We start from the raw sequence: 27435 nt of genomic DNA, 5'->3' as shown, positions 1-27435 counted from the left end.
GCACAGTGGGGATTATAATAATATCAATCTTGTAGAGTTTTTGTGCTTATTAAGTGAGATAATGCATTTAAATTTCTGGCACAGAGCAAGTTCTTAACAGACATTAGCTAGTGCTGTTGTTCATTTGCATCCCTTTGAGTTGATATTTAGAAGGGCAATGAAAATGTGACAGATCTTTGGATTTTTTTCTAACCTCTCAGCAAGGCTAATATGTGTATACTGTGCTTTATCTCTTTATTTCCTTTACGTTCTCCTCTTTCAAAAACAGATTATGAGGACTATGGGGATTATTGGAGAGGAGATTATGAAGCAGAGGGGCCGAGTGGCTATGACTATAGCCGCGACCAGTTGATTGAAGATGTGGAACGCACCTTTGCAGAGGTAACTGAGGAAGTGTACCCAGACACAGATGTAGGGCAGTGTGTGGGAAGAAGGGACAGTGACCAAAGACGTTCTGGTTTGTCCTGAATACATTGGTCAGCCATTTCCAGGCCTCAGAGTTATGGAATATTAGAACTTGAAAAGATTTTAAAGAATCATAGGGCAACTCCAGCAGATGATCAGAATTGCTCTGCTTGTCTCCCCTTTTCATCCACTGACCAGGAATTACCAATAGCAAGATTATAAGAAGGAAAGATTATAGGAAGAAAAGGTCTTTTAGATTATAATAAGGAATGGCCTTCAGGAGCTACCTGGGGCTGGCATTGTCTTGTTTTGTTAGCAGAGTGGTAGGCTTTGCCTCCTTCCTCAGGACAATCGATACTATTTTTTCCTTGCCTTTGACTAAGGAAGGCTTTATAGGGAAGGGAGAGTCTTATGAGTAGAAGTGTTCCATGGACACTTCTCAATGTCTCCCTCTTCCTTCACTTTGACCCCTACATCTCCCCCTTACCCCTGTGGCTTCAGACTTCTTATGTGAAGCTACTCTGTCATAGCTATAGTTGAGCAGAGCTATCAAAAATGGAAGTAGGACAAACAACCCTGAAAAAAAGGATCGAAGGATTTGAACAAGTACCTCATCAAAGAAATTATACAACAGGCAAATAAGCAAGTAAAAAATTATTGGGGAAACTCAAATTAAAACCATGATTAAAAACCACTACACACTCACCAGAATGGCTTTGATTAAAGGGACTGACAATACCAAGTGTTGGTGAGGATGTGGAGACACTGGAGCCCTCCATACACTGCTAACAGAAATGTCAAATGGTACCGACACTTTGGAAAATAGTTTGGCAATTTTTTAAAAAGTTAAACACACACTTACCATGACTAAGGTATTCCACTCTTAGGTATCTATATGAGAGAAGTGAAAACATATATCCATGCAAAGACATTAATGCTTCATAGAAGCATTATCCACAATAGCCTCAAACTGGAAACAACCTAGTTGTCCTTCAACTGATGAATTTTACCCATGGGATATTAAATGAAGCAAACTCTGATGTATTCATACAATGAAATGCTACTCAGTAACAAAAAGGAATAAACTACTGATACATGCAATAACATGGATGAACCTAAAAAACATTATGCTAAGTGAAAGAAGCCAGGCATAAAAGGTCATATATTGTATGATTTCATTGATATGAAATGTCCACAATAGGCAAAACTATAGAGACAGAAATCAGTTCAGTGATTACCTGAGGATAGAAGTGGGAGTGGAATTGACTGCAAATGGGTACAAGGAAAGTTTTTGGGGTGATGGAAATATTCTAAAACTGGATGGTGGTGATGGTTGCCCAGCAGTATAAATTTACTAAAACTCATTAAACTATACACTTAAAAATGGATGGATTTTATGGTATATAAATGGTACTTCAATTTAAAAATAAAGGAAGTAGGGCCAGCCCTGGTGGCCTACTGGTTAAGTTCACCACACTCCACTTCAGCTGCCCGGGTTTGGTTCCCGGGCACAGATTTACACCATTCATCTATCAGTGGCCATGCTGTGGTGACAGCTCACATAAAAAATAGAGGAAGATTGGCAACAGATGCTAGCTCAGGGCAAATCTTCCTCAGTAAAACAAAATAAAACAAAAACAAAGGAAGTAGGCAGCACCTTAAAAATGAATATTTTGGGGGCCGGCCCGGTGGCACAGCAGTTCAGTGCGTGCATCCCGCTTCAGCGGCCTGGGGTTCACTGGTTGGGATCCCAGGTGTGGACATGGCACTGCTTGGCAAGCCATGCTGTGGTAGGCGTCCCATATATAGAGTAGAGGAAGATAGGCACAGATGTGAGCTCAGGGCCAGTCGTCCTTAGCAAAAAGAGGAGGATTGGCAGCAGATGTTAGCTCAGGGCTGATCTTCCTCAAAAAAAAAAAAAGAATATTTTTTGCAGCTGCTTTCATTTTGGGACCTGTATTCCTCCAGATATGTTTACTGCTTAAGTGGTGGGGCTAGTCATCATCAATATCTGGGAAGAGGGAATGCTTTTAAACTCGTCAGAATATTTGAGAGGAAAAGAAATTAGAATTTAAAGAAATTCCACTTGTCTAAGGAAGCTCTTGTTCTCAGTGTTGGGGGTTAGAAATCGGAGTAGGCTACTCTTGGTCTTAAACTTTCTTCCCGGGCTTTTCAGATTAAACCATTATATGAACATCTTCATGCTTATGTGAGGGCAAAGTTGATGGATACTTACCCTTCCCATATCAATCCGACTGGATGCCTCCCTGCCCATTTGCTTGGTAAGAAACTCCGGGAATTCTTTGTGTACCCTGTTCTTTATTCTTTCCACCAATAAAGCTGTTTTTTAGAACGAGACCCAACATAAAACTTTTGAAAAATTCTGTGAATGAAGTGAGTAACATTATAGAAATCACATTTTGAAGGCACTTTCTTCAACAGAAAGCCATTTTAAATCGTTCTGTATTGCGTTACTTTATTTTATACATAAAGAGTTATTATGTTGGCAACAATCTAAAGGATAAAGGGGTATTTAAGATAACTAGAGAAAGAACACCAAGTTCAAATGAGAGTGGAAATGAGGAAAATAAGTTTTATCATTCAAGTTGGTTGGCTAAACTCTTGAGGTGGAGTTTAGGATTTTAGTTATATCGTCAGAGAAAAGAAACTTGGTAGGCTGGAGGTGGTCAGGGGCGAGAGAAAAGCTTTCTAGAATTAACGTATAGCCTGAGTGAAAGCTTCATTCTAAACTTCACCAATTACTTTTGCTGAAAAGTACTTGGTTTGGGATCATATGAATAATGAATGAAATCTTCATCATGAAGGAAGATGCCTAGTTTAAGAGGAGAATTAATCTTCCAAGAACTTTGGATTCTGCCACGGAGCCTCGTCGACCATGCAAGACCTGGGGCCCTTTATTAAACCTCTTAATTCCCCTCCAGAGAATAGCCATCCTCCCCTCCCTGCCTCCCCACCCCAGAAGCTGAGGCCAAATAAAATATATGTGTTTGAAAAGCTCATGTCATGCATACGTAGCATTCTGGATTAAATCTAGAATACCATATGGCACATGTGTGTGGTGATAGATTATAATTAGTCTTTGGGTGGTGAACATGATGTAATCTACACAGGAATCAAAATATAATGATGTACACCTGAAATTTATATAATGTTGTAAACCAATGTTACCACAAAAAATTAAAAAGTTTATTTAAACTAGGCATCTTCCCTCAAGATTATTTTTTATGGCCCATTTACCAATCCCACCTCTTTCACTATGTAAAATCAGGTCTATACTTCTGCTGTCTTTGTCATGTATTAATGAATCTTTTTTTAAAATAGGTGATATGTGGGGTAGATTTTGGACAAATCTATACTCTTTGACAGTCCCCTTTGGACAGAAACCAAACATAGATGTTACCGATGCAATGGTGGACCAGGTAGGAAGAAGAGGCCTTGAAAACCAAGTCTGAATTCTCAAATTCTTTTTATGCCATCCTTCTCTTCTTATCTTTTGCATATAAAACCATATAAATAAAAAAAATTCAAGCTAATTTAAACTTTTTTTTATGTAGCTATCTTTTCATGGAAAAGTGGTTTACAATGTCAGTGACACCAAGTACCTTGAATAACAGGTATGGTATTGATCTTGCTAAGAGATATTAAAAATGGAGATACCCTGAGTTTTCCATTAAGCAGCAAGATGTGGAATTATCAACTGATTGGCATCACTCTTTCCAAAGTTACTCATTGCTAAGCAATTAGTCAGTAATCTCTATGAATAGTAAAATAAAGGATATCATTAGATTTTTGCATATTTAAAAAATCATTGCTGTTAGAAATATTAGAAGAGTCTCTAAAATAATTTTTAAATCATGTTTTTGTTACCATCTTGGTAAAATTATTTAAATTCTCTGTGTTCCCTTCCATTGATGGAATCACATTATAGTTGTATATTTTCCTTTATTCAGCTAATAGTCTACATTTCTGGGTAGAATTCATAATCATACTTCTATTGGCTGTATAAAATCTCTTCAGATAGTTGCACCATAATTTATTTACTTTACTATTTATGCATTCCTGGACTTTTGCTTGCTAACAGTTTTAAATCTGTAAGCAGCAATGCAATGAACACCCTCACATACGTAACATACTCCTGGGAAAAGTCCACAGCAGAATAAAAATGTAAAGCTGCAGGGGCCTCAAAATTCTACAGCTATTCTAGCCTTATTTTGTAGCTGAGCAGCAGCAGAAGCCCATCTTTATGTCGCTCCTTAGCCTATCCACAGTGGTTTTATACCCACTACCTCTCCTAAGTTTATCTTTACAACAAACCTATGAGACTGCCAGGACAGATATTGTGATAGTTCCATGTTGTAGGTGAGGAAACTGAGGCTCGGGGAAATGACTTGCCCGAAGGCACAAAGACAGTCAGTGGCAACTGAGGTTTGAACTCAGAACTCCTAATACTTCCAGTCTGGTTTTCTATTCACTCATTCTTCACTCAACAGATGTTAACTGTGCTTACTAGTCTACGTTGCTTTGGTATACGTTCTCTCTGTATAATAATAAATACTAATTAATAATACTAATATTGCATGAAATTAAGCCTTTAAAGGTTAATAATAAAAAAATCCATAGCGTCATATCCTGTTTCAAATCCCCAAGGCTGACATAGGAGAAAAACCAGACTTCACTGATCTTTGAGATCAGAGGAAGTTTTCTGTGTCACTAAAAGTGATTCATGAAGTATCTGCAATTACATAAATGAAACTTAGTTTGCCTGATGTGGGCCTTATCTCCAAAGAGGTCTTGGTCAGCTCCAGGGACAGTAGCTCCCAGAGAGTTTGCTGAATGGCAGACACCTACTGCTGCCCCTCTCAAGTTCCAGAACATTCTGAAAGTTTAGATTCCCATACAGACTATGAAGCCAAGGCCCAAGTACTCATTGGCTGCTGGGTCACATGCAGGCCTTTTTGGTTCTGAAAGCCCACTTCTTCATGTCCACATTATTGTTTGTGTCTTCCACTGAGCCTAATACCAGGGCCTTGCCCCTGGAAGGGCCTCAATCAATGATGCTTGGCTTGAGGTGAATAGTTTTTAGCAAGGAGAAGGTCATTGTTGTTTATCTTTATACTTGAATATAAAGAATAAAGACAAAAAACATCACACATAATCTCACTCAGTCTACCGTTAATATTTTGTGTTTTTCCTCATTAAGATTATACTATATAAGTGGTTTGTATATTGTATTTTCTCTCTTACTATTAAATTTTTTTAAAAATCAATAAAAATTCTTTAAAAATCTAATTTATTTAGATTTTCCATTCCACAAAGGCATCACTTATTTAACCATTCTGGTGGTTGTTTCCACTTTTTTCCGTATTAAAAGTCATTTTACATGTTGTACACCTTAAATTTACACAATGTTATATATCAAATGTATTTCAATTAAAAATAATAAACAAAAAAACACATTTTTTTATTTTTCAAAAAAACATTTAAATGTAATTCTTGGACCTAATTTCTGAGAATTTCCTAGGTTAGTTCCCTAGAGACAGGATTACTGAGACAAAGGGCATAAACACTTTGAAAGCTGTCCATACATTTCACCAAATCACCTTATAGAAATGTTATGCTTATGCACATATCTAACAGAAACAATGCTTTTATTTTAATTCTAGAATGAAGTGCTGTTCTTTTTTTTCCAGAGCTGGGATGCAAAGAGGATATTCGAGGAGGCTGAGAAGTTCTTTGTGTCTGTTGGCCTTCCTAATATGACTCAAGGATTCTGGGAAAACTCCATGCTAACTGAGCCAGGCGATGGCCGGAAAGTTGTCTGCCACCCCACAGCCTGGGACCTGGGGAAGGGTGACTTCAGGTAGCGAGGCTGATACTCACATGGCTGGTACTAAAGTGGGAGACAATGGTGGCAGGGATGAGGATGAATTTGGATTACTTCTCTGCTTCTCTGAGCACAGAAGAGTTGAATGAACTCTCCTTGAACGAAGGCTGGGAGTCCGTGAGAGCACATCTTGGCTTTCCCAGGAAAAGGGGATTGTCAGCAAAATTGAACCCTTAGACAATTTACCTCACTTGAAATAATATGCACACATTAGAGTTGTATGGTCATGGGTATGGTGGGGCCCCCATTAGGAAAGGTTTGGTGCTAAGATTTATGGAACATGGATGTGTGAATCAGGAATTGATCTTCCCCTCCGTTTCCCTGTTGTGAGTGAGACAGGAGAGGATAAAAGAGAGAAAGTGGTATGCGTCATAAGAGAAACATAGAGAACATTCTATAGGGAACTGGAAGAGAACTGACCATACCTGGAATAGGGAGTAGGCTCAGACAGGGCTTTTCAGGTGGCATTTGAATTGGGCTTGAAAGACGAGAGGGGCTTGGGTAGATGGTGCTGGGAGGCAGACACTGGGCTGGGACAACAGCAGAATCAAATGCGGAGAGGGAGGACCTGACGTTGTTTTCTGGAGTCAGCAAGTTAGGCTAGTATAAAAGGCATGTGAAGAAGGGTCTGGGTGATATGGCAGAAGGAACATAGGCTTTCAAATTCCAGGTGTGTCACTTAATGACTAGGCAACCTTGGGCAAAGTATTTAACCTTCTTGGGTTTCAGTGTCTTAATCTATAAAGTGGAATAGTAATTTCTAGGTTGCAGGTTTGTGAGTGTCTTAGGTTGGGTTCCCTAGGCTGAGAGGGAGATTCTTGTACAAGTGCTTCACTGAGGGAGAGCTTTCAGGCCAAGGGGAGCGAGGGAAGCAGAATGGCGCAGGGGAAAAAGTTCAGTGAAGATGCGGTCTCTGCTGGAGACTTGGCCTCAGCCTGATCTCACAGGGCTCTCGGGAGCATGATTTGTACCACAGAGTTGGTCACACTTTTGAGACAAGAGGACTGGCCTTTTGTACCCCTCTATTAGTCAGTCATTGGCTGTGGACTGCCCCGGAGGGTGGGGGCACTTAACCTCCTGGCTGAGGCACCTCCCATTTAGCCAAAGGTGGTGAAGAAGGAAGCGGCCGTTGGTCTTTAACGACTATGACTGAGGCAACTGGGAGATGGGTGGATCTGTCTGATAAAGCAGATCTGGGTAGAGACCCAGCAGCATCCGCTAGAGTAGGGGTTGGCAATCCTTTTCTGTAAAGGGTCTAACAATAAATAGTTTAGGGTTTGCGGGTCTCTGTTGCAACTACTCAGCTCTGCCATTGTGGCATGAAAGCAGCCATAGATAATACATAAACAAATTAGTGTGGCTGTGTTCTAATAAAACCTTATTTATCAAAACAGGTGGTCAGCCACAGGCCATACTTTACTGACTCCAGTACTAGAGTGAGGCTTAAAAATGAGTAAGTATACGTAAGTTTCCTAGCACAGGATCGTACATACAGTAGACATTAAATATATAGTAGCTATTCTTATAATTGTTTCAAAAGAGAATAGAGAAAAACCAAGTTAGAAAAGCAAGTCCTATGGGGGTGTATAAAGGAGGTTGAGTTTATTCTTGAGCAGTGGGGAGTCCTTATAGGGTGTTTTTCAGAGGGATGACATGGTCAGAGTGGTAGGAAAATTAATTTGGGAACCTAGTGAAATGTGAGCCCTACACTCACCTGAATGAAACTGCTCTTGCCAAGTTGAAAAAGACCACCACCTAATCGCCAAACGCAGACCTTATTTCTTTGGGCCACAGCAGCATTAGACAGCATTTATGAGTTGTCTTTGAAATGCCATTTCTCACTGGCTTCTGCACTGTCATCTTCTTCTGGACGTCTTTGACTTCTCTCTCTGTCATGTCCTCTGAATGATCTTCCTCTCTCCACTCTGTAAGTACTGGGATCTCTTAAGGCTTTGTCTTGGCCCTCTTTTCTTGCCACTCTTTGCCTGCATCGTGGGCCGTCACATCCACTCCTTGACTTACATGAAATGATTCCCGAATATCAATTTCCAGCCTCTCCTCCTCCTCCTTCTCTATCCTGGCTATACCAAATTTCCTGCAGTGTCCAGAATGCCACATTCTTTTCTCAAGACTTTCTCATTGAGCACTTCCAGGAATGTCAACCACTTGTCCCTCCCTGCCATCTACCTGGCAAACTCCCGAATGTTGATCAAGATCCAGATCGCTTATTTTATCCTCAGCTATGCCCTTCTCGGTGCTTCTAGGAAACTGTGCCTGCATTCACTCATTTTTATGCCCAAGGTCAGGTCTACTCATCACTTACAGAGTACCTGCCTCAGAGTTTTTGTAGTAGAAGACTCTGCTTATTTCCATTAGTCTGTGAGCAGGAGAACAGGATTCACCCGCCCGTAACTTTATATTGAGCACCTAGTACAGTTTCTAGGACATAAAAGGTAGGTCCTCAAAATTCATTGGTGAATAAATCTTGGAAAGATGATCCATGCTACCCAAATCCCATACAACTCTACTGTGATGACTAAATGAAATTCAGTGAGCTTCATTTTAATCTTGCCCATTTTTGTGCAGGATCAAGATGTGCACAAAGGTGACAATGGATGACTTCCTGACAGCCCACCATGAGATGGGACACATCCAGTATGACATGGCATATGCTGTACAACCCTACCTGCTAAGAAATGGAGCTAATGAAGGGTTCCATGAAGCTGTTGGGGAAATCATGTCACTTTCTGCAGCTACACCTAACCATCTGAAAGCCATTGGTCTTCTGCCACCTGATTTTTATGAAGACAGTGGTATGGACATTTTTTCAGGGCTTGTTTTTGGGATTCTTTAGTCAAATGTGGGCCAAGGTATTTATTTTCACGCGTAGGATATATATTAATTTTTTCCACATATAGTATAAGGTATATATGGGTAACTGGGAATTGCTACTGGTAAAAAAATTTTAAGTATGTATCACAACACGCCAACTTGTGGTTCTGTATCTTTGAAAAGGGCATAAGAGAGGTAACTGAATGAATGGCCTTGGGACTCCAAGAAACATCTAACAGAAGCTTTTTCAAAAGATGCTAAAACGAGCCCACAGAACTGAAATGGCTTTTTCAAGGTCACCTAGCTAATTAGTGTCAAGAGTTCTGACTAGATCCCTCTGGTTCTAGGTAAAAACGTTCCAAAATGTTAGACCTGGAACAGAATCTAAAAACTGTTCTGCAGAGGAAGAAAACTAAAGACAGGAGAGGGAAAGTAACTAGCTTGAGGTCAAAAAGCAATGTGAGAGAACCAGAACCAGAGCCCTGATCTAAAGCTTTCCCATAATATTATGCAAAGCAAAGTGTAAGTCAAAATTTGGGAATTCTTAAAGAACAGGTGGAAGAATATTAAGATTGGAAGGGACTGAAACATTTTGTTCATACAGCTGAATCATGAAGTTGCCCCTCCAACGCCCCCTCAGATCCATCTTTGCCTGAGGCAGCCTGTTTCTCTTTGGATGGCTTGGACTTGATGGAACACAATAAATGTTCAAGAGATCTAGAGTCTTCAGTGAGGATGCCATGGCTTTTGGTTCTTTTTTGTAAAAGGAGGACACTTAGAGTCAAATATGTTTTTCTCTTTCGTGTGTTTCTCTCCACTCATTTCAACTATTTGGGCCATAAACATCAGCTCTGCTGGCTGGAACGTTTGGTCAATGAGGTCAAGGTCATGAGCTCCATCCTCTTGTGGGCAATTCACTTTACCTTGATTTCTGGCTTCAGACCTTGGTAATCTCACAAGGATCTGGGAATAGGTCAGTGTAAACCTATCATCATTGCTGAAAAAGTTAGCATAGGCTCAGACCCAGTGGGGAATAGACAAGTAGTGCCATCCTCCCATGAAGGGAGCAACAAAGGAAAGGGAGTTCACGGTAATCACACCTGTTTCCTAATTTTAAAATATCATTCTCAAGTCAATTAACAGACAGTTATTTGTTTTTATCATTTTTGATATTCCCTGACAGCAGGCAAAGATAGTTGAATCACTAAGACAGTACTGTACTAGACATGGTTAAACCATTGGTTTAAAAAACTCCTACCTCTTTCCTTGGCTCTGCCTCTGATGTGCAAATAAGGTTAAACAAATAAGTTCCTTCGTTCCTTCTCTCCCTCCCTCCCTCTCTCTCTGTTCCTTTCTTCTTCCAAAAATATTTATTGAGCACATAGTACGTGCAAGACATTTTTCTAGACACTAGAGATAGGGTGGCGTGCCAAGCAGATAATATCCCCCGATTACATTTCAGTGAGCTTCATTTGCACACTAGAGATGAGCTCTACTGCCTTTTTATGTCACTAATAAAGGATAATGGGATAACACAATTTGTTAAAGCATTTTAAACCCAGGTAAGGAGGATGCCAGTACGTTTAAAGTACATTGTACTTCTTTTTTTATTGAAGTATAATTGACATACAATATCCTATTAGTTTCAGGTGTACATCACAGTGATTTAATATTTATATGCACTGTGAAATGATCAACATGTTAAGTCTAGTTACCATGTGTCACCATGCAGAGTTATTACAGTATTATTGACTATATTCCCCATGCTGTACGTGACATCCCCATGACATAATGATTTTATAACTGGAAGTTGTACCTCTTCATTCCCTCCACCTATTTTGCTCCCCCCTCATGACCACGAGTTTGTTTCCTGTACCTATGAGTCTGTTTCTATTTTGTCTTGTTTGCTCATTTGTTATGTTTTTTAGATTCCACATATGAGGGAAGTCATACAGTATTTGTCTTTCCCTGTCTGACTTATTTCACTTAGCGTAATAGCCTCTAGGTCCCTCTGTGTTGTTGTAAATGGCAAGATTCCATTATTTTTGTGGCTGAGTAATATTCCAGTGTGTGTGTGTGTATGTCACATCTCTTTATCCATTCACCTATCTATGAACAATTAGGTTGCTTCCATATCTTGGCTATTATAAATAATGCTGCAATGAACATATGGAGGTGCTTGTATCTCTTCAAATTAGTGTTTTCATTTTCTTTGGGTAAATACCCAGAAGTGGTTGCTGGATCATATGATAGTTCTATTTTTCTTTTTTTTTTTTTAAAAAGATTTTTTTTATTTTTTCCTTTTTCTCCCCAAAGCCCCCGGGTACATAGTTGTATATTCTTTGTTGTGGGTCCTTCTAGTTGTGGCATGTGGGACGCTGCCTCAGCGTGGTTTGATGAGCAGTGCCATGTCCACGCCCGGGATTCGAACCAACGAAACACTGAGCCGCCTGCAGCGGAGCGCGCGAACTTAACCACTAGGCCACGGGGCCAGCCCCAGTTCTATTTTTAATTTTTAAAGGAACCTCCATACTGTTTTTCCTAGTGGCTGCACCAGTTTATATTCCCACCAGCAGTGTACGAGGGTTCTCTTTTCTTCACATCCTCACCAACACTTGTTATTTTTTGTCTTTTTGATAATAGCTTTCTGACAGGTGAGAAGTGGTATCTCATTGTGGTTTTGATTTGAATTTCCCTGATGATTAGTGATGTTGAGCACCTTTTCATGTGTCTGTTGGCCATCCGTATGTCTTCTTTGGCAAAATGTCTATTCAAGTCCTCTGCCCATGTTTTAATCGGGTTGGTTTTTTATTGTACTTGTGATTATCCAGTGGATGGTTGCCTCCAGGGAGGCTTTTTTTCGTTTGCTTTTTTCCTCCCTGGTTTACTGGCTTTTGGCCACATCTGTTTAGTATTTGCTTATTTGACAAAGACTCACAGAGGGAATCATGAAGCACACACCGGGCTAGATATACAGTCTTGAATGAGACATGATCACTCACTGCCTTCATGGCGCTTACAAGAATAAACAGCATGACTGGGAAAGTAGATGAAATAGCCCTAATCAGCTCTGATGAGAAGTATAAGGAATGCAATTGAAACTAGTGAAAAAAATGAGGATTAGGAGTTACTTGTGGATTTATTCACCTGTTCTATCCAAGGCTTCACCCTACTCCAAAGCCCTTGGCTGAGAAAGTGAATATGTACATATTATTATGTCCACTGTCAATATTTCTCATGGAATCATCCTTATAGTAAGTATATTTGGGGAATAATATCTTGAGATTAGGAAATTTTCTGACACAAACATCCAATGTCATCCTCATCTTAATATTTATCCTTTTCCATTTTACTTTCAGAAACAGAAATAAACTTCCTCCTCAAACAAGCACTTACAATTGTTGGAACTCTACCGTTTACTTACATGTTAGAAAAGTGGAGGTGGATGGTCTTTAAGGGTGAAATTCCCAAAGAGGAGTGGATGAAAAAGTGGTGGGAGATGAAGTAAGTCAATGAACACGAAATCTGTAAACGTTTTCTCACGAGTTTGCTGTTTATTTAAAAGCATTTGGCTGGCCTGTATATATACACACACACATACATCACATCACGTATATAGTACCAGTATATGTATTTTATTGCCTGCAGGCTTCCTCTGACCCTTAGAACCCTCATGTGGCAGGAAGGACTGAGGAAATAATGCCACCCCATCAGCTCTTAACCAATACCTGATGGGAATGGGTGGATAAGTAATAAAATCAGCTTCCTTACCCTTTGCCGGGAGAATTCTGAGGTAGTGACTTGCTTGAAAACACCCTTTTTGGGGGCTGCTTTCCTTTCCCTGTGTCACTTCCTCATTCCTTTGCTAATGTGTCCTGGGATCATTTCCCAGGACCTTGTGTCAGGGTCTGCTTCTGTGAGAACTCAGTCTAAGACAACCGGGATTGGAGTTCTCAGAGAATTCTTCACAGTCAGAATAACTGGGATTTCAACAGCTAAATCTTGAAATCTGGTGATGTGGGGTTAAATATGGGAAAATGAGAGAGAAGTACGTTAGGCCAGGGGAATGCCATCACGCCACACACACGCACACACATACAGACACACACATATTAACAGCATCTTTTTAACTTAAGTCTCCATTTGGGTGCCTTCTCAGGTAACATTTCCTTGGCTCTGCCTCCTACCCAAGCAGGATTAGGTGACACTTCTTCTTATGCTCTATCTTCTTAAGTGTTGGGTCACCCGTTAAACTGTGATATTATTTAGGAAGTGAACAATTTATTCATTTTTATTTATCCTTTTATCCTCTCTTTTAAACAAAAATACTAATCTACATTTTAGGCACAGCACTGGGGAGCCAATGCTGATGATTTTAGACCTTCTCCTTGACTTCAAAGAATTTTTAGTCCATGGAGGGATATGGAAAATGAAACTACTGCAATGTGTTGTGTTGCGATGAGAGGGTATAGGGATCCATGAGCATCCACAGGGAGATCCAAGGCCCAATCTCGTGGGTCAGATGAGGGGAGGCATCTAAGTTGAGCTCTGAGAAAGATGTGGGAGATACCTAGGTATATGTAGAGGGGAACGGAGAGAATTCCAAGCCAGAGAGAGCCTGGAACATTTGGACAACAGATAGAGATCCCTTTCAATAGTTTCAGTACTACATTATTCATCACTGTATCCCAAGTGCCTTGCACAGTGTGCCTGGCACATGCAGATATGAAATAAATAGGTTTGGGATGGAAGAATTACAAAAGAAGACAGAAAGGAAGGAAGAAAGAGAGAGAGAGATAGAAAAGAAATCTTCTCCCTACCATGTATTAGTCAGACTCCTGCCAATTATTTTTCTTTGTTTTTCTTATTTTTCCTTTTCGTAGTGAAGATCTACCTACGTAACATTCAGCCTCATATCCGTAAGTTTAAGTCAGTGCCACTCTTCTGCCAAGATTCTCTGTTAACTTAAATCCTACTTGGGAGGAAGGAGGCAGCATCTGTAATAACTGTTTCTAGCGTTTGAGTGTTACTGAAATTGTGTCTATAATGATCCCACAATCAGAAAGGACAAATGTATTAAGTTTAAACAATGCCAAATAAATGGTTTCTCTACCTTTTTTTCTTATCGAATTACTTTTTGATCCCTTTTAGTTTATCTTTAAAGGTACATGGAATCAGACCCTTAAAATGATTCACTAATGCATTAATTACTCCATTCATTCAACAAATATACATGAAGTCTTTCCTTAGCATTAAGCACTGTTTGGCACTGGAACTATAAAGAAGAGCAAGACACAGCCTTGCTCTCTAGGACCTCAGGTCTACAGGGCAAGAAGGAGCTGTATGAGAATCATTATAAAATGGAGAGAGAAGTGGGAAGGAAGGCGCAGCTAGAGAAGCCGAAGGAGCTGGAGGGCTTCACTTGCTGGCAGGTGGGTGGGATCAGGGGGAGGCCTCACAGAGCAGGGGACATTTGAGCTAGCCTTGAAGAATAAGTAAAGTTTCCACTTTAGAAAATTCTGTCTGCCAGGAGCACATCAAGTGTAGTGCCAGAGAGAAATTGTGAGCACTTTCACTGTACATTTTTGGCCATGCAATGCACTTTATTAAATTAGTGTTTTGAAGACATAACTATTTTTCCAATAGTATATTCTAGCTGAATTTAAAAAGGAAGAGAGAACCACATAATGGGCTTTGTTCTGTAATTTTTTACACTGTTTCTATTTCACCTGACAACCAATTCCAGTATAAATGCCACTGGCTGATAAAGCTGCACTTAACCATGCCTTCTCATGATGCGTGACCCACGGCTGATGTATCTGCTTTTTTTCCCAAAGGCGAGAGATAGTCGGGGTAGTGGAACCTGTGCCCCATGATGAAACATACTGTGACCCCGCAGCTCTGTTCCATGTTGCTAATGATTACTCATTTATCCGGTAAATGACAGTTTTCTTTTTACTGTTTAGTTTCTATGGTTTGTAGACAGCTGTGCTAATGGCAAAGAAATAGGGATCCATGAAGTGAAGACTGAAATTTCTCTATCTCCACCCACCTCCCCCCAGAACCTCAAAATAGATGATCAATTTCAATTCAGTTTACCTCAACACGATTTATTGGGTTAAATAAAACTTGTGCAAAATCTCTTCTCCACTATCAAGGAGTCTATAGTATCCTTGGGAGAAATAAAGTATTTTTGTTTGTCTCCTTGTTACTGTCAGAGTTCAGAGTGATTGTAGTAGAAAGAGCATTTTTTACTTGAAGTCCAAAAACCTATGTTCTTTACCTATTAGTTCCAGATCTTGAATTTGCTGAGCCTCAGTCTCCTTATTGATAAAGTGGAAATAATATTATTGACCTGCCATAAGGATTGCTTGGCATCATTTATATGAAAGGGCTCTAAATCTGTAAAACACAATGCAAATGTAAGCTAAAATTTAACAAAATACTGCCGTTTCATCAGCTGATACAAAAATGCATGTGGGTTATGATGAGTCTGCAGGGTTCATGTTTGGGTCTTTCTGGAGAAAGAAATTTAACTAGTATCTCTTTGGTTACTAGGGCCTCAGAATTTAAATATATGCCCCAATCTATGACTCTACCACAGTAACTAAACATGGGACTGCTTTTCTGTTTCTTTATCTCTTTTACAGATATTACACAAGGACCATCTATCAATTCCAGTTTCAAGAAGCCCTTTGTCAAACAGCTAAACATGAAGGTCCCCTGCACAAATGTGATATCTCCAATTCCACTGAAGCTGGGCAGAAGCTGCTGTAAGAAATGCTTCAAAACAGTTGAAACTCTCCTATTATCATTTAATATCACTCCTCTCCATGCCTGTTTGAATTTGATTTCTTTGTTCTAAAAAGAAAATTTTTGGTCTCAAAGGGTCCTCATCCACAAGTTAAATGCTTATTTTGTGGTCACTCAGGAACCTAGACCATGTGAAGCCTGGACAGGGCACCTCCTCTCTCCATGCCATAACTACAGAGCTCCCTTTGTAGTAATTGGAAGGGAAGAGAGATTGAAGGATTAATCCATCCGTTAACACACCTTATTTTCTTATCTGCCAGGAGCAAACTTAGCCAAGCCAAAGAGGAGAAACTATAGATCATACATGTAAATATATGTACATCTGTAATTCCTCAAAAGGCCCTGAACCCACCCTCCCCTTTTCTCATGTAGCCAAATGCTGAGCCTTGGAAAATCAGAACCCTGGACCTTAGCATTGGAACGTATTGTAGGAGTGAAGAATATGGATGTAAGACCACTGCTCAATTACTTTGAGCCCTTGTTTACCTGGCTGAAAGACCAGAACAAGAATTCTTTTGTGGGATGGAGCACCAACTGGAGTCCATGTGGGTACATCGAGTTGACACACTTTGAATCCCTCCCTTTCTGCTTCTCCTGGTCTTCTCTGGCCCCAGTGTTATGGGGCTGTGACATAGTATGTTCTCCCTCTGTGTAGACCCTGCTTCTGACTGTGCTATGGTGGCAGCTGCCATTTTATCTGGGAGGAAACACAATGTTTCTTGAGCACCTACTATGTACCAGGCACGGTGAAAACTGCTTCACACACACCCCCCCCTTCTCTTTCAAGTCTGCTTTATTAGCCTCATATTTAAAACAAAAGAGTATAGCAGTCCCCAACTGATTGTAATAAAATACTGCTCTTCAGAGATAAATACCTTTAACAATTTTAATGCTATTACAAATTTAATGCTATTCGTTCTGGCAGTTTCATATTTCTAAACAATGTGTTTATATTGTTATCTCTTTATTGGTCAGTTTTAGACATGCACTTCTGCCTACTCTTGCGCCTCTCTTTCTCATTCTCCCAATAAAGCTTTATCATAATTTTCGGTAAAGAAATCATCAATATTTACATCATTATGCCTGCAGAGCCAAGGAATCTATTATATCCTTTCTTACATGGCTTTTTGTTTGTCCTGAAGTTTCTACTGCCTCATTTTTTTGGCATGCTTAATTTGCTATCTATGTTGCATTCATCTTTTCCAACTATTCCAACATATCTATTCTTTTCAGTCTCATTTTTTCCTAAAGACTTCCCTCTTAGAGTCTTATGTCCTCCTCTCTCAATCTGGACCACAGTTTTCATCCTGAGTCGTCCCTTTGCCACTTTCCTGGGTTGAATCCACTCCTTCCTGGATTCCATGTCATCTTTCTTGGCTTACCTCTTGTTTTTGCCACAGCAGACTTTCTAAGCAAGAGCACGTGGGTTAGGAGGATCAACTGTTCCCCAAAGTGGCTTTAACCAAACCTTGGCTTTCATTCCCCTTGTTTTCAGTCTGATATCTTCTTTCCACCCCCTGCTGTACCTCAATCTCAAGCCTCTCTGGAATTCTCTGGGACTTTTTGGGTGTGTACCGCCTCTGTGTACACATTAGGCCATGGCTTCCTGACTCTTGAGAAAGCACTTACCCCTCCTCCATTACTTCTTATTTTCCAAAAGTGTGTTTATACCTTTTAAAAAATTCCTTTACTATCGCTTTAGTGGGATCTTGGGAGGGGAAGGAAATAAACACACATGGTAAATCTGTCATCTGTAACAACAGTCTTTGATTTCTCTTTGATCAGATGCTGACCAAAGCATCAAAGTGAGGATAAGCCTAAAATCAGCTCTTGGAGAAAAAGCAGTGAGTATTCTGGACAGCACATCCATTACTTTTCAATGCACTCCCTTGAGCAGGACACAATAAGCCCATTCCAGTGTGATCCAAAGGATGAGAAGCCACACGGTTCTCTTAAAAGCTACAAGCCCCAGGTTCTGGCCTTTGGCTTTTGGGTTTTTTTAGTAACACATTCCTTATTGGATTGGCTATGTCTACTTTTTCCTTGTTACCTTGAAAGTGTTATGAAGATCAATGAGAAAACATCCAATCTTAAATATCAAATACCCACCCTCCCAATTCACTCTTTCCACCATTACTTGTATTTGAGGAAGAGGACATGGTTGTATTTTGAGAGATTTTTTGTTTTTAAAATTAGTGTTGGTACTTTTGTTTTGTTTTGTTTTAGTCAATTATCTATATCCCGGAAGCTTGTTAAAAACACAGAATCTTAGGCCCCCACCCTGGACTTGCTTAATCAGAATCTGCATTTTAACAAGCCCCCAGGTGATTTGTATACACAATAAAGACTGGAAAGGTCTGATTTAGAACACTGTTTCTCAAACCTGGCTGCACATTGGAGTCATATGGGGTGTTTAAAAAATCTGAATGCTTGAGTCCCACTCACAGAGATTCTGACTTAATTGCTCTGGGGTGTGGCATCAAGAGTTCTAAAAGCTCGCCAGGTGGCTCTAATCACAGCAAAATCTGAGAACCACTGACGTAGACATGCATTTTGGGATAACAAAACGTTTTACAGAAAATCACATTATTTACACCTTCATGTGAATTGCTTTAATCAGCTGTTGCTTTCTCCTAAGTACCTGTTTCAAGTTATCCAGTCTGAAGAAGTAGTGGCTTTGACTGGGAAAGAGGAGAGGAGAGGGTATTCTCAGGCAGATGGGGCTCAAAGGCCTGGGTAGGGGCATGGCACCCTGAAGGCTTTGCAGAATTAGACGACAACCGGGAACTATTGGATAAAATAGTTCAAGGTGCTACAGAAAATTGTTATTTGCATTGGATAGATCCAAAGATTGCAGTTCTACCCCCTTACTTTTCCTGGGGAGTTAAATATTGTCCAAGGCTCTACAGTAGTTGTAGTGTAATTTTCATAAATAAGTAAGACATCTGAATAGAAATAACATAGTAGAAGGAAAAAATGAACATTTAAGGAAGAAACAATAAAAATGGAGATGTCTCACTTCCCAAACTCTAAAAGTTCAAGTTCCTATTGTTAACAATCATTGAATGTCTGTGGGATTATTTCTCTCTCTGTCGTATTTTCATTAGCTCTTCCTTGGCCTAATAAATTTTAATTACTTTAAAGTATCGAGCAGATCAGGATCCTTTTCAATTATCTTCTTTTTTTCTTGACATTTGTCCCCATGTCCTCTTTCCATGCAGTGAGGGATTTGTAAATAGTCTTCAGAGGGTTTGATGGCGTAACGTTCTGAGGCCAATTCACTGAGCAACGGGCTGCTCTGATGAGACCAAAATCATACTTTTAGCAAACCTGCATACCAGGGCCAGTATGTCTGCCCAGTTCAAGCTATTTCATGGCAAAGTCCAACTGGATCTTTGGCATTATTTTCAGAACTCAGCCTTTAATTTTATTCATATATAGAAATAGTAACCAGAAGATTATTATTAGTAATATTAATAATATTATTACTATTAAAGCAACTTTCCCCAAAACCCCAGTGATATCAAGCTGAAGTGAATGCAACAATTCTTTTGTGAAATCTTGTAATTGTTTTTCCTAAAAGGGAAAGGAGAGACGCAAAATTTGTGCCATTCATTGATCTCTACTGCCAACTACTGGAGGAAAGAGTGAATGCTTTTCATAGACTATGCAAATACACATTCCTTTAGCACTGAAAGACAAGAACAAACAAATTACCTTGTTGTTTACAAAATTATTTTTTCCTTGGATCTCAAGTTTCTTCTTCTTTTCACTTACGCATATCTGAGAACTTACTATAAAAATAGTAAAAACTCAGCATATTTGTCTACAATATATGGACATTTTAACCAAAACCCATGAATCGCATGACTCCCATCTATAAACCTGCCCTTAGGGTGTTTATTTCAGCTTACATCAAACTAAAGTAAAAGGGTCAGTGACCTCAGTGGGTTCTTAAAGCGTGGTTTCCTGACGAGCAGCATTAGCACCACATGGGAGGTTGTTAGAGCTGAAAATTCTTGGATCTCTTCCGAGACATTCTGAATGAGAAACTCTGAGGGTGGGACCCAGTATTCAGTGGTTTAACAAGTCCGCCAGGTGATGCTGATGCATACTCAAGTTGGAGGTCACTGACTTAATAAATAGCAAGAATCTTAGGAATATTGGAAAACTTAAAAATAATGCTTGTGGAATATCAGGTTTTGAATGTATCCTATGATCCCCACTGAGCAGTGTTTTTCTTTCGAATTTGCAGTATGAATGGAATGACAATGAAATGTACTTGTTCCAGTCATCTGTTGCATATGCCATGAGAGTGTATTTTTTAAAAGCCAAAAACCAGACAATTCTTTTTGGGTAAGTTGAGTTGCTGTGCTCTAAAGTTACTCCAACCAGTACTTCTCTTAGTCTTGGGTCTGAGAAGATGTTATGCTTAAACTTTAATTCAAGTGAAATTAAGAGAAAACTCCTAATAACTTATAAACTCCTTTGATATCTTGGAATTTGGGCCCTCTATTTAGGGATGATTGTGGCTTATTTGACTTGTAAACTGCAAGAGCATTGTTTCTATGAAAAGGCCCTCCCCTCTCCTCTCCTCTCCCCTCCCCTCTTTTTCTCCTCCCCTCTCTCCTCCCCTTCCATCTCTTCTTTTCCTCCCGCTCCCCTCTCCCTAATGCTCTCATCCACCCTCTGCACTGAAAGAAAAAGGCAGAAATCTCTGCCTTCGTTGAGCTTATATTCTAATACATATGTTTTATGTGTGTGTTACAGACAATCAACAAAATATACAAGTGAAATATGGCAGAATTAGATGGTAATAAGTGCTAGGGAGAAAAATACAAGTGGAAAGGGGCTAGAGAGTTCTGGTATATATGTGTATAGAGTTCCATTTTTAGCTAAAATGATCAGAAAAGGCCTAATTAATATTTGAGCAAATGTCTAAAACAGGAGAGAGAGCCAGCAATGCAGACAATGGGGGAAAATGTTTCAGTTGGGGGAAAAAAGCAGGTAGAAGGAATGAATATCCTTCACCTGTTGAAGGAATGAATATCTTTCACTTGTTGAAGGAACAGCAAGGAGGCCAGTGTGGCTGGAGCAGAGTGAGCTAACAGAAGACAAGTGAGATGTGGTCAGGGTGGGACTGCGGGATGGGAAGGGGAGCAGAAAGTTCACATAGACCTCACAAGCCATTCTAATGACTTTGGCTTTTATTCTGAGTGAGGAGGGCCGTAAGCCACAGGATCTGCCTTGGGTTTTATTGGAATCACTCTGGCAGCTGTCAGAGCACAGTCTTGTCACATTGTGTTGTAAAGCCCACTCCTTACCCTCGCCCATGGGTGTATCATTAGTTTTTACTGGGTGGGGCAAGGTTGGAGGATGTAAACACACCACCTCTGTCCATGGTACTGAGCCATTGCAGCCCACCTTGTTTTTTATCACAATCCTGGGTCACCAATGATTCCTCGCTGAGTCTCCTGTTGCTTTCGGCTTGAAATTTTTCTTATCACTGAAAAAAAAAAATGTGTTCTTATATGGTGGCAGAAAAGGTAGTGCCAAGACTTGCTGCCACACCTTACATAGTTGAGTTCATGTGCTTTGGGCAGTGTTAAAGGTTTTTGGACAATTACATCCTTCCGTTGTTTGACCTACCCCATGTCTCTCTACCCTGTGATCCTCCCCCTAATCTCCTTTTCACCAGCAGAAATCTTCATTCTCTTTACTGTGTCCTCTGTGCCACAACAGAAAATGTTCCTTTCGTTTCTCCACAGGGAGGAGGACGTGTGGGTGAGTGATTTGAAACCAAGAATCTCTTTCAACTTCTTTGTCACTTCACCTAAAAATGCATCTGACATCATTCCTAGAACTGACGTTGAAGAGGCCATCAGGTGATATTTTACTTTAAAACAAGCTATATAAGAGGGAGGGGGTTAACAAATGCAACAACAAAAATAACTAACATTTAGTGTGCTCTTACTGTGTGCTAGGCACTGTTGAGTCATTTACATGTTTTACCTCATCTTAAAAACTTGGGTTTTAATTCCAGAAGGATCTCATGGCAAGGGAATTGTCTTGATTTGGGTTCCTCCAGATACAGGCCCTTGGACAAGGATTTGAATCTAAGTAGTTTATTTGGGAGGTGATCACAAGAAACACTGATAGAGAAATATAGACATGAGACAGAGAATGGAAGGAATATCATAAACGACATGTTGTCAAGCAAGTTACCACTGTGAACAACTAGAGCTCCATTCTGCTGGGGAATTCTGGGAGACTGTAGAATATGCACCTTAATTTTAAAAAAAAATCTTTTTTATGCTTTTTTTGGTGAGGAAGATTGGCCCTGAGCTAACATCTTTTGCCAATCTTTCTCTTTTTTTTTCTCCCCAAAGTCCCGGGACATAGTTGTATATCCTAGTTGTACATCCTTCTAGTTCATTTATGTGGGACACCGCCTCAGCATGTCTTCACAAGCAGTGCTAGGTCCGCGCCCAGGATCTGAACTGGTGAACCCTGGGCCACTGAAGTGGAGCATGTGAACTTAACCACTACGCCACTGGGCTAGCCCCTAGAATATGTACGTTAATTGTCTCATTAGAGCTGGGGTATTTATTCACCACCTCCTGTCAGTCACTGGTTGAGAACTGCCTTACAGGTGACATTAATTCCCCAGCATTTCTGGCCTGCAGGCAGGACAGAATCTTGTGGCCTGAGAATGCTCTCAGGCAAAGACAGCAGGTACTGGCTGAAGAAAGTCTGGCCAGCAGGCATGGAAAATGGTAAGTGCAGAAGGGACATGGGCAGATATTGCCATCATTTGCTGAAGGGACTTTGGTGTAGGATTCACTTAGCTAACCAAAGGACTTTTGAAACAAGGTAGGCAAGAATAGGATTCCTTAGACACTAGGAGAGGGACTTGCTATTGGCAATGGGTGTTTAGAAGGAACAGTTTGCCCAGTTTGCCTCAGCTCTTTCCCAAAACAACAAGAGTGAGGAATGGATAGATGTAGATGGTTCCCCTTGTCATTAAAAAAGGCCTAAAATATCCACTGCTACGGGGAAGCTCACTAGGTGGCCCTCTTGAGCTGCTGTTCATCTTTGGAAGCAGAAGTAAGATCTGCTGGGCAGAGTGTGCCTAGAAAATCTGGCTTAGTTGGGGTGTACAGCCCAACCATACCCAGAGACTCACTGAATGCCTCCAAATGACTTGTCTCTGTCTGGGGGGAAAAGTGCCAGCTGAGATCATCAGGAAAGAGCCAAGCCTTCCTGCAAGCTGCAGGGGACTTCAAACTTCCTGTTTCCAGAATTACTTGAGACACTTTCAGGCTAAGCTTGCCAGGGGTTACATGGCTAATTCTGCTTTGACCTCTCTCCTTCTCTGGGTGGACTCTGACCTCCTAACCTGCGCTATACCCAAGGGTAGGAAGATGGGATGTCAGACACTTTGGTTTTCAATCCAGAATATTCTTTATTTCACTATTTTTTGTTTTGTTTTAAAAACAATCTTCATCCTTTTTTCCTCTATAAAATTCAGCCATATCCCATCCCAGGGCTGGAGAAATTGGCAAAGGCCCTTTTCCTGTGGTCCTCCCCAGTGCTGCCTCCAAATCTCAACGCCTTTCATTTGGAAAATACAATTGTTGTGACTTGGGTATAGGACCTGATTCATTTATTTGTAGATGAGGTATATCCAATCGTCCTTTCCATCATTTGACATAAAGTCATATTCTAAGAGAAGGGAAATTCTTGCCAAATATGCTAACTTTGCCTTTACAACACAGTAGTCATAAATGAGCAAATGCCAACCACTTGCACATTTCCACACTCGCAACCCAATTTTCCAATGAAGCTGTTGCCAAACCTAATCTAGGATGCAAGATATGAAAGGTGCATCATTATCAAAACTCATATCTTTCATTGGACCTGGTTATGTACTTTGATTTCGTTGCTATTTTAGGTGTACATTCTTAGGATAAGCCTTATCAAATCCTTTCTGGAACAATGATATAAGGAGTAAATTTTATTTTGCCTAAGTGTTTTTCTTTTGGGAATAGGATGTCCCGGAGCCGTATCAATGATGCTTTCCGCCTGGATGACAACACCTTGGAGTTTCTGGGTATTCAGCCGACACTGGGACCCCCTTACCAGCCACCTGTTACTGTATGGCTGATTGCTTTTGGGGTTGTGATGGGCCTGGTAGTGGTTGGTATTGTCGTACTCATCGCCACCGGCATCAGAGGTCGAAGGAAGTAAGTCACCTTTCCTAGACTTCTCTATCCTAAAACAGAAAGGTTTAGTGAAAACTAACCTGAAAATTTGCAGTAAGTGGTAGGTTGTACAAACCAAAAACTTATTTGAACAATTTTGTACCTAAATATCGTGATGAATCCCCTAGAAATTTACCAGATTTCATCAGAACTTCACCTTCCTAGCAAGCCATACCATGCAGTAGATGTCCAGCCTGGGGGTTACTACTATGCCCTGGTAAACTCCATCTTGGCCACAGCATCATTTCCCCGACTGCCAAGAGGCACTGCAAACTCAGCAAGGGTGGGCAGCCTCAGGGGATTATCCTTACTGATGAGTCCTCCTTGGTCTATAAGTGACCCTAAAGACTGGATTGGTGATGGGTTTGAACTGTGAAATAATTCAAAATTGAGTTCTGAGATTTGCTTCGAGCTGCTACTCTTTAATCATCTTCATTCCTCCTCAGATAGCCCTGACTCCCTATCATCTCCTTAGTTCATGGGTCAGGCACTCTTTAATTTGTTCTTGAGTTGAAGATCCAAGTTCACTGAGGATTTAAATCCCTAGAGACCTGATTTATAGTCTTGCTCTGCCACTAGATTTTTCTTTTCTTTTCTTTTGCAGGGAAGATTGGCCCTGAGCTAACATCTGTTGCCAATCTTCTCTTTTTTTTCCTCCTCAAAGCCCCAGTGCACAGTTGTATATCCTAGTTGTAAGTCCTTCTAGTTCTTTTAAGCGAGCCACCACCACAGCATGGCAACTGACAGACAGGTGGTGTAGTTCTGTGACTGGGAAGTGAACCTGGGCCACTGAAGCAGTGACAGTGCTGAACTTTAACCCCTAGGCCATCAGGGCTGGCTCTGCCACTAGATTTTTCTTTTCTGACCCTAAGAAATCATTTACTTTTTTGCACTTATGTAATTAAGGTTAATAATATGTTATAGAACCTAACAAAACCCTATACACACTTCAGGTTGTTTAATCATGTTCTTGATTGAATTTTTACATGCACTAGTCTATTTTGCTCCATTTTCTACACTATAGAAATTTTTAGTCCCCCCAAATAGCTTCATTTAAAAAAATTAGGCATTGAATAGAATACATCCACATGGTTAAAATTTTAAAAATACAAAAGGATACATAGAGTCTCCCCGTCACTCTTTGCCTCCAAGCTCCCTTCCCAAAGCCAACCAGATTGATCAGTTTCTTGGAGACCTGGTGAATCAGAAGTTTCATTTCAGCAAGACCCCAGGTGATTCATATGCACATTACAGTTTGAGAAGCACTGTTCTACATACTAAAAAGTTGCACATGAGATACTATTCCAAAGTTAATTCATTAAATAAATTATTTGAGGGCACCTCTTTCATGCCACACACTATGTTAATAGAAGGCACACAGACAAATAAGACTGGCTACCCTGCTCAGAACTTTCACACATTAAATACATTAATGTTCTCAGCAAATTTACGATGTAAATAGGTAATTATCTTCATTTATATATAAAACTGAGATTCAGAGAGCCCAAGTAACTTTCTCAAGTTTACACAGCTGGTCAGTAACAGATTGGGATATCCACCCAGTTTCCAAAGCTGGTTGTTGTACTACAAAGCTGTCCTACCCTGATCTTTATTCTTTGGAAGTTGATAATTTATTAGGAAACTCTTTAAAATGAAGCAACTAGCTAAACAACCACTGAGTTGCTAAAAACAATAATAATGGTTAATATTTATTGAGGATTATATGCCAGGTACTGTGAGTGCTCTGCCAGCATTATTTCATTGCCTTCACATTGCCATCATTTTCTGAATAGGCAAACTGAGGCACAGAGGGCCCCTCTCTCTGACTCCAGAGCTCACACCCTAACCAGTCTCCTCCTCTCTGCCAGCCAAGGCGCCAACTAATCACAAGGCTAAAGAAGTGAATCCAATGCCCTCCAGGTGTTTATAGTCCATTAAGAGGGCACGGATATGCAAATGATACTCCAGTAATTAGATGCTGAAATGTAGAGGATGCCCGGGCCCAGTGGAGTCCAAGGGAGGTAGTGTCATTCTGACATCACTATATTAAGGTGACTTCACTTTTTAACAGGAAAAATCAAGCAAGAAGTGAAGAAAATCCTTACGCCTCTGTGGATTTGAGTAAAGGAGAAAATAATCCAGGATTCCAAAATGGCGATGATGTTCAGACTTCGTTTTAGACAAATCTGTTTTATTTCCTCTTGAGGTGATTTTGTCGTATGAAAATGTTAATTTCATGATACAGAAAATATGATATTATAAAGATGTCACTAAATATCAAAACTATGGCTCTGCTCAGGAAAAGTTGTCAAAGAAGACACGCCTGAGGAGAGGGCATCTTCACTTGCATTGCTTTTAATATTTATTTCTGCCTCAGAATTTGACTTCTCTTCTGTTTCCTAAAAGAGATTTTTTTCTATTCGAGAATAATAGGGAAAGTGTGTCTTTGGCCTCACAGGCTCTTCAGGGGTGACGGAAATGGAAATGTCTGTTGCATTGCTGGAGTTAAAAAAAAAAAAAGGTTGTATGGTGGGAAAAAGTGTTGGGGCCTTGTATGGAATCTGGACAGATCGCTTTTAGGGACAGTGCCCGTGAACTGATGGAGCTGCAGGGATTAAGAATGGCACACACTGTTCACTTCTATTTAATTCAAATGTGTAGGATGATACACTCTCTTCATGTAAACTTAACCTAAGTACTATAGCGATTTGCCCACAGTGATGATTGAACTGGACCATCCCTTCTTCAGGGTGACAGGTCTAAAGAAGAGAGAAGAATCCGGAGAACAGTTAGAGGACATTGACTTCTGGCTTCCAAGCTGCTTAATCATTGTTTCCCTGACAACATAAAATTAGCCCCAGGGCCCTCCATGCCTCCGCCAGGGCACACCTGATAGAAACTCACTTACATTGTCCTCTAACTGGGGAGTGAATGGAAATCCCAACTGAAAGTCACCCTCTGAAGTAGGCACCCAATCTCTTAAATCTTTTGTATTTATTCACAATGTTTGAGTAGTACTGAGCACAAAGCAGATACTCAATAAATATTCACTAGATTTACACACTCCTGTGGTCTCATGTGTGCTTATGTGCTGGGGCTTCTGTGGTTTCTGTCTACTTTTCACTTCCAGGAACAAAGTTGCTGTCTGACTTCCCGGGGACACGACCTCCCAAATGTCTTCAAATGTATCCTAATTTCTTAAATTCCTTTATTGTA

At 40.3% G+C, this 27435-nt stretch overlaps 1 protein-coding gene across 2 annotated transcripts in view; it reads left to right on the top strand.

Annotated features, from left to right (window-relative positions):
• ACE2 (angiotensin converting enzyme 2) overlaps window positions 1-27282 on the top strand; it is a 45577-nt gene extending 18295 nt beyond the window's left edge. For both annotated transcript variants that reach the window (XM_001490191.6, XM_070256953.1), the window contains 14 exons: window positions 269-381; window positions 2582-2687; window positions 3748-3845; window positions 6117-6286; window positions 8897-9123; window positions 12502-12646; window positions 14980-15078; window positions 15793-15915; window positions 16328-16500; window positions 17741-17799; window positions 20211-20311; window positions 21724-21840; window positions 24007-24201; window positions 26291-27282. In XM_001490191.6, coding sequence (XP_001490241.2) covers window positions 269-381; window positions 2582-2687; window positions 3748-3845; window positions 6117-6286; window positions 8897-9123; window positions 12502-12646; window positions 14980-15078; window positions 15793-15915; window positions 16328-16500; window positions 17741-17799; window positions 20211-20311; window positions 21724-21840; window positions 24007-24201; window positions 26291-26399 — 1835 coding nt within the window. In that variant the 3' untranslated portion in view covers window positions 26400-27282. The remainder of the gene's footprint in view (window positions 1-268; window positions 382-2581; window positions 2688-3747; window positions 3846-6116; window positions 6287-8896; window positions 9124-12501; window positions 12647-14979; window positions 15079-15792; window positions 15916-16327; window positions 16501-17740; window positions 17800-20210; window positions 20312-21723; window positions 21841-24006; window positions 24202-26290) is intronic.
• The last annotated feature ends 153 nt before the right edge of the window (window positions 27283-27435 follow it).

Source organism: Equus caballus, chromosome X, assembly GCF_041296265.1.
Source record: "Equus caballus isolate H_3958 breed thoroughbred chromosome X, TB-T2T, whole genome shotgun sequence".
NCBI lineage: Eukaryota > Metazoa > Chordata > Mammalia > Perissodactyla > Equidae > Equus > Equus caballus.
This window is presented reverse-complemented; position numbering and strand designations above follow the sequence as displayed.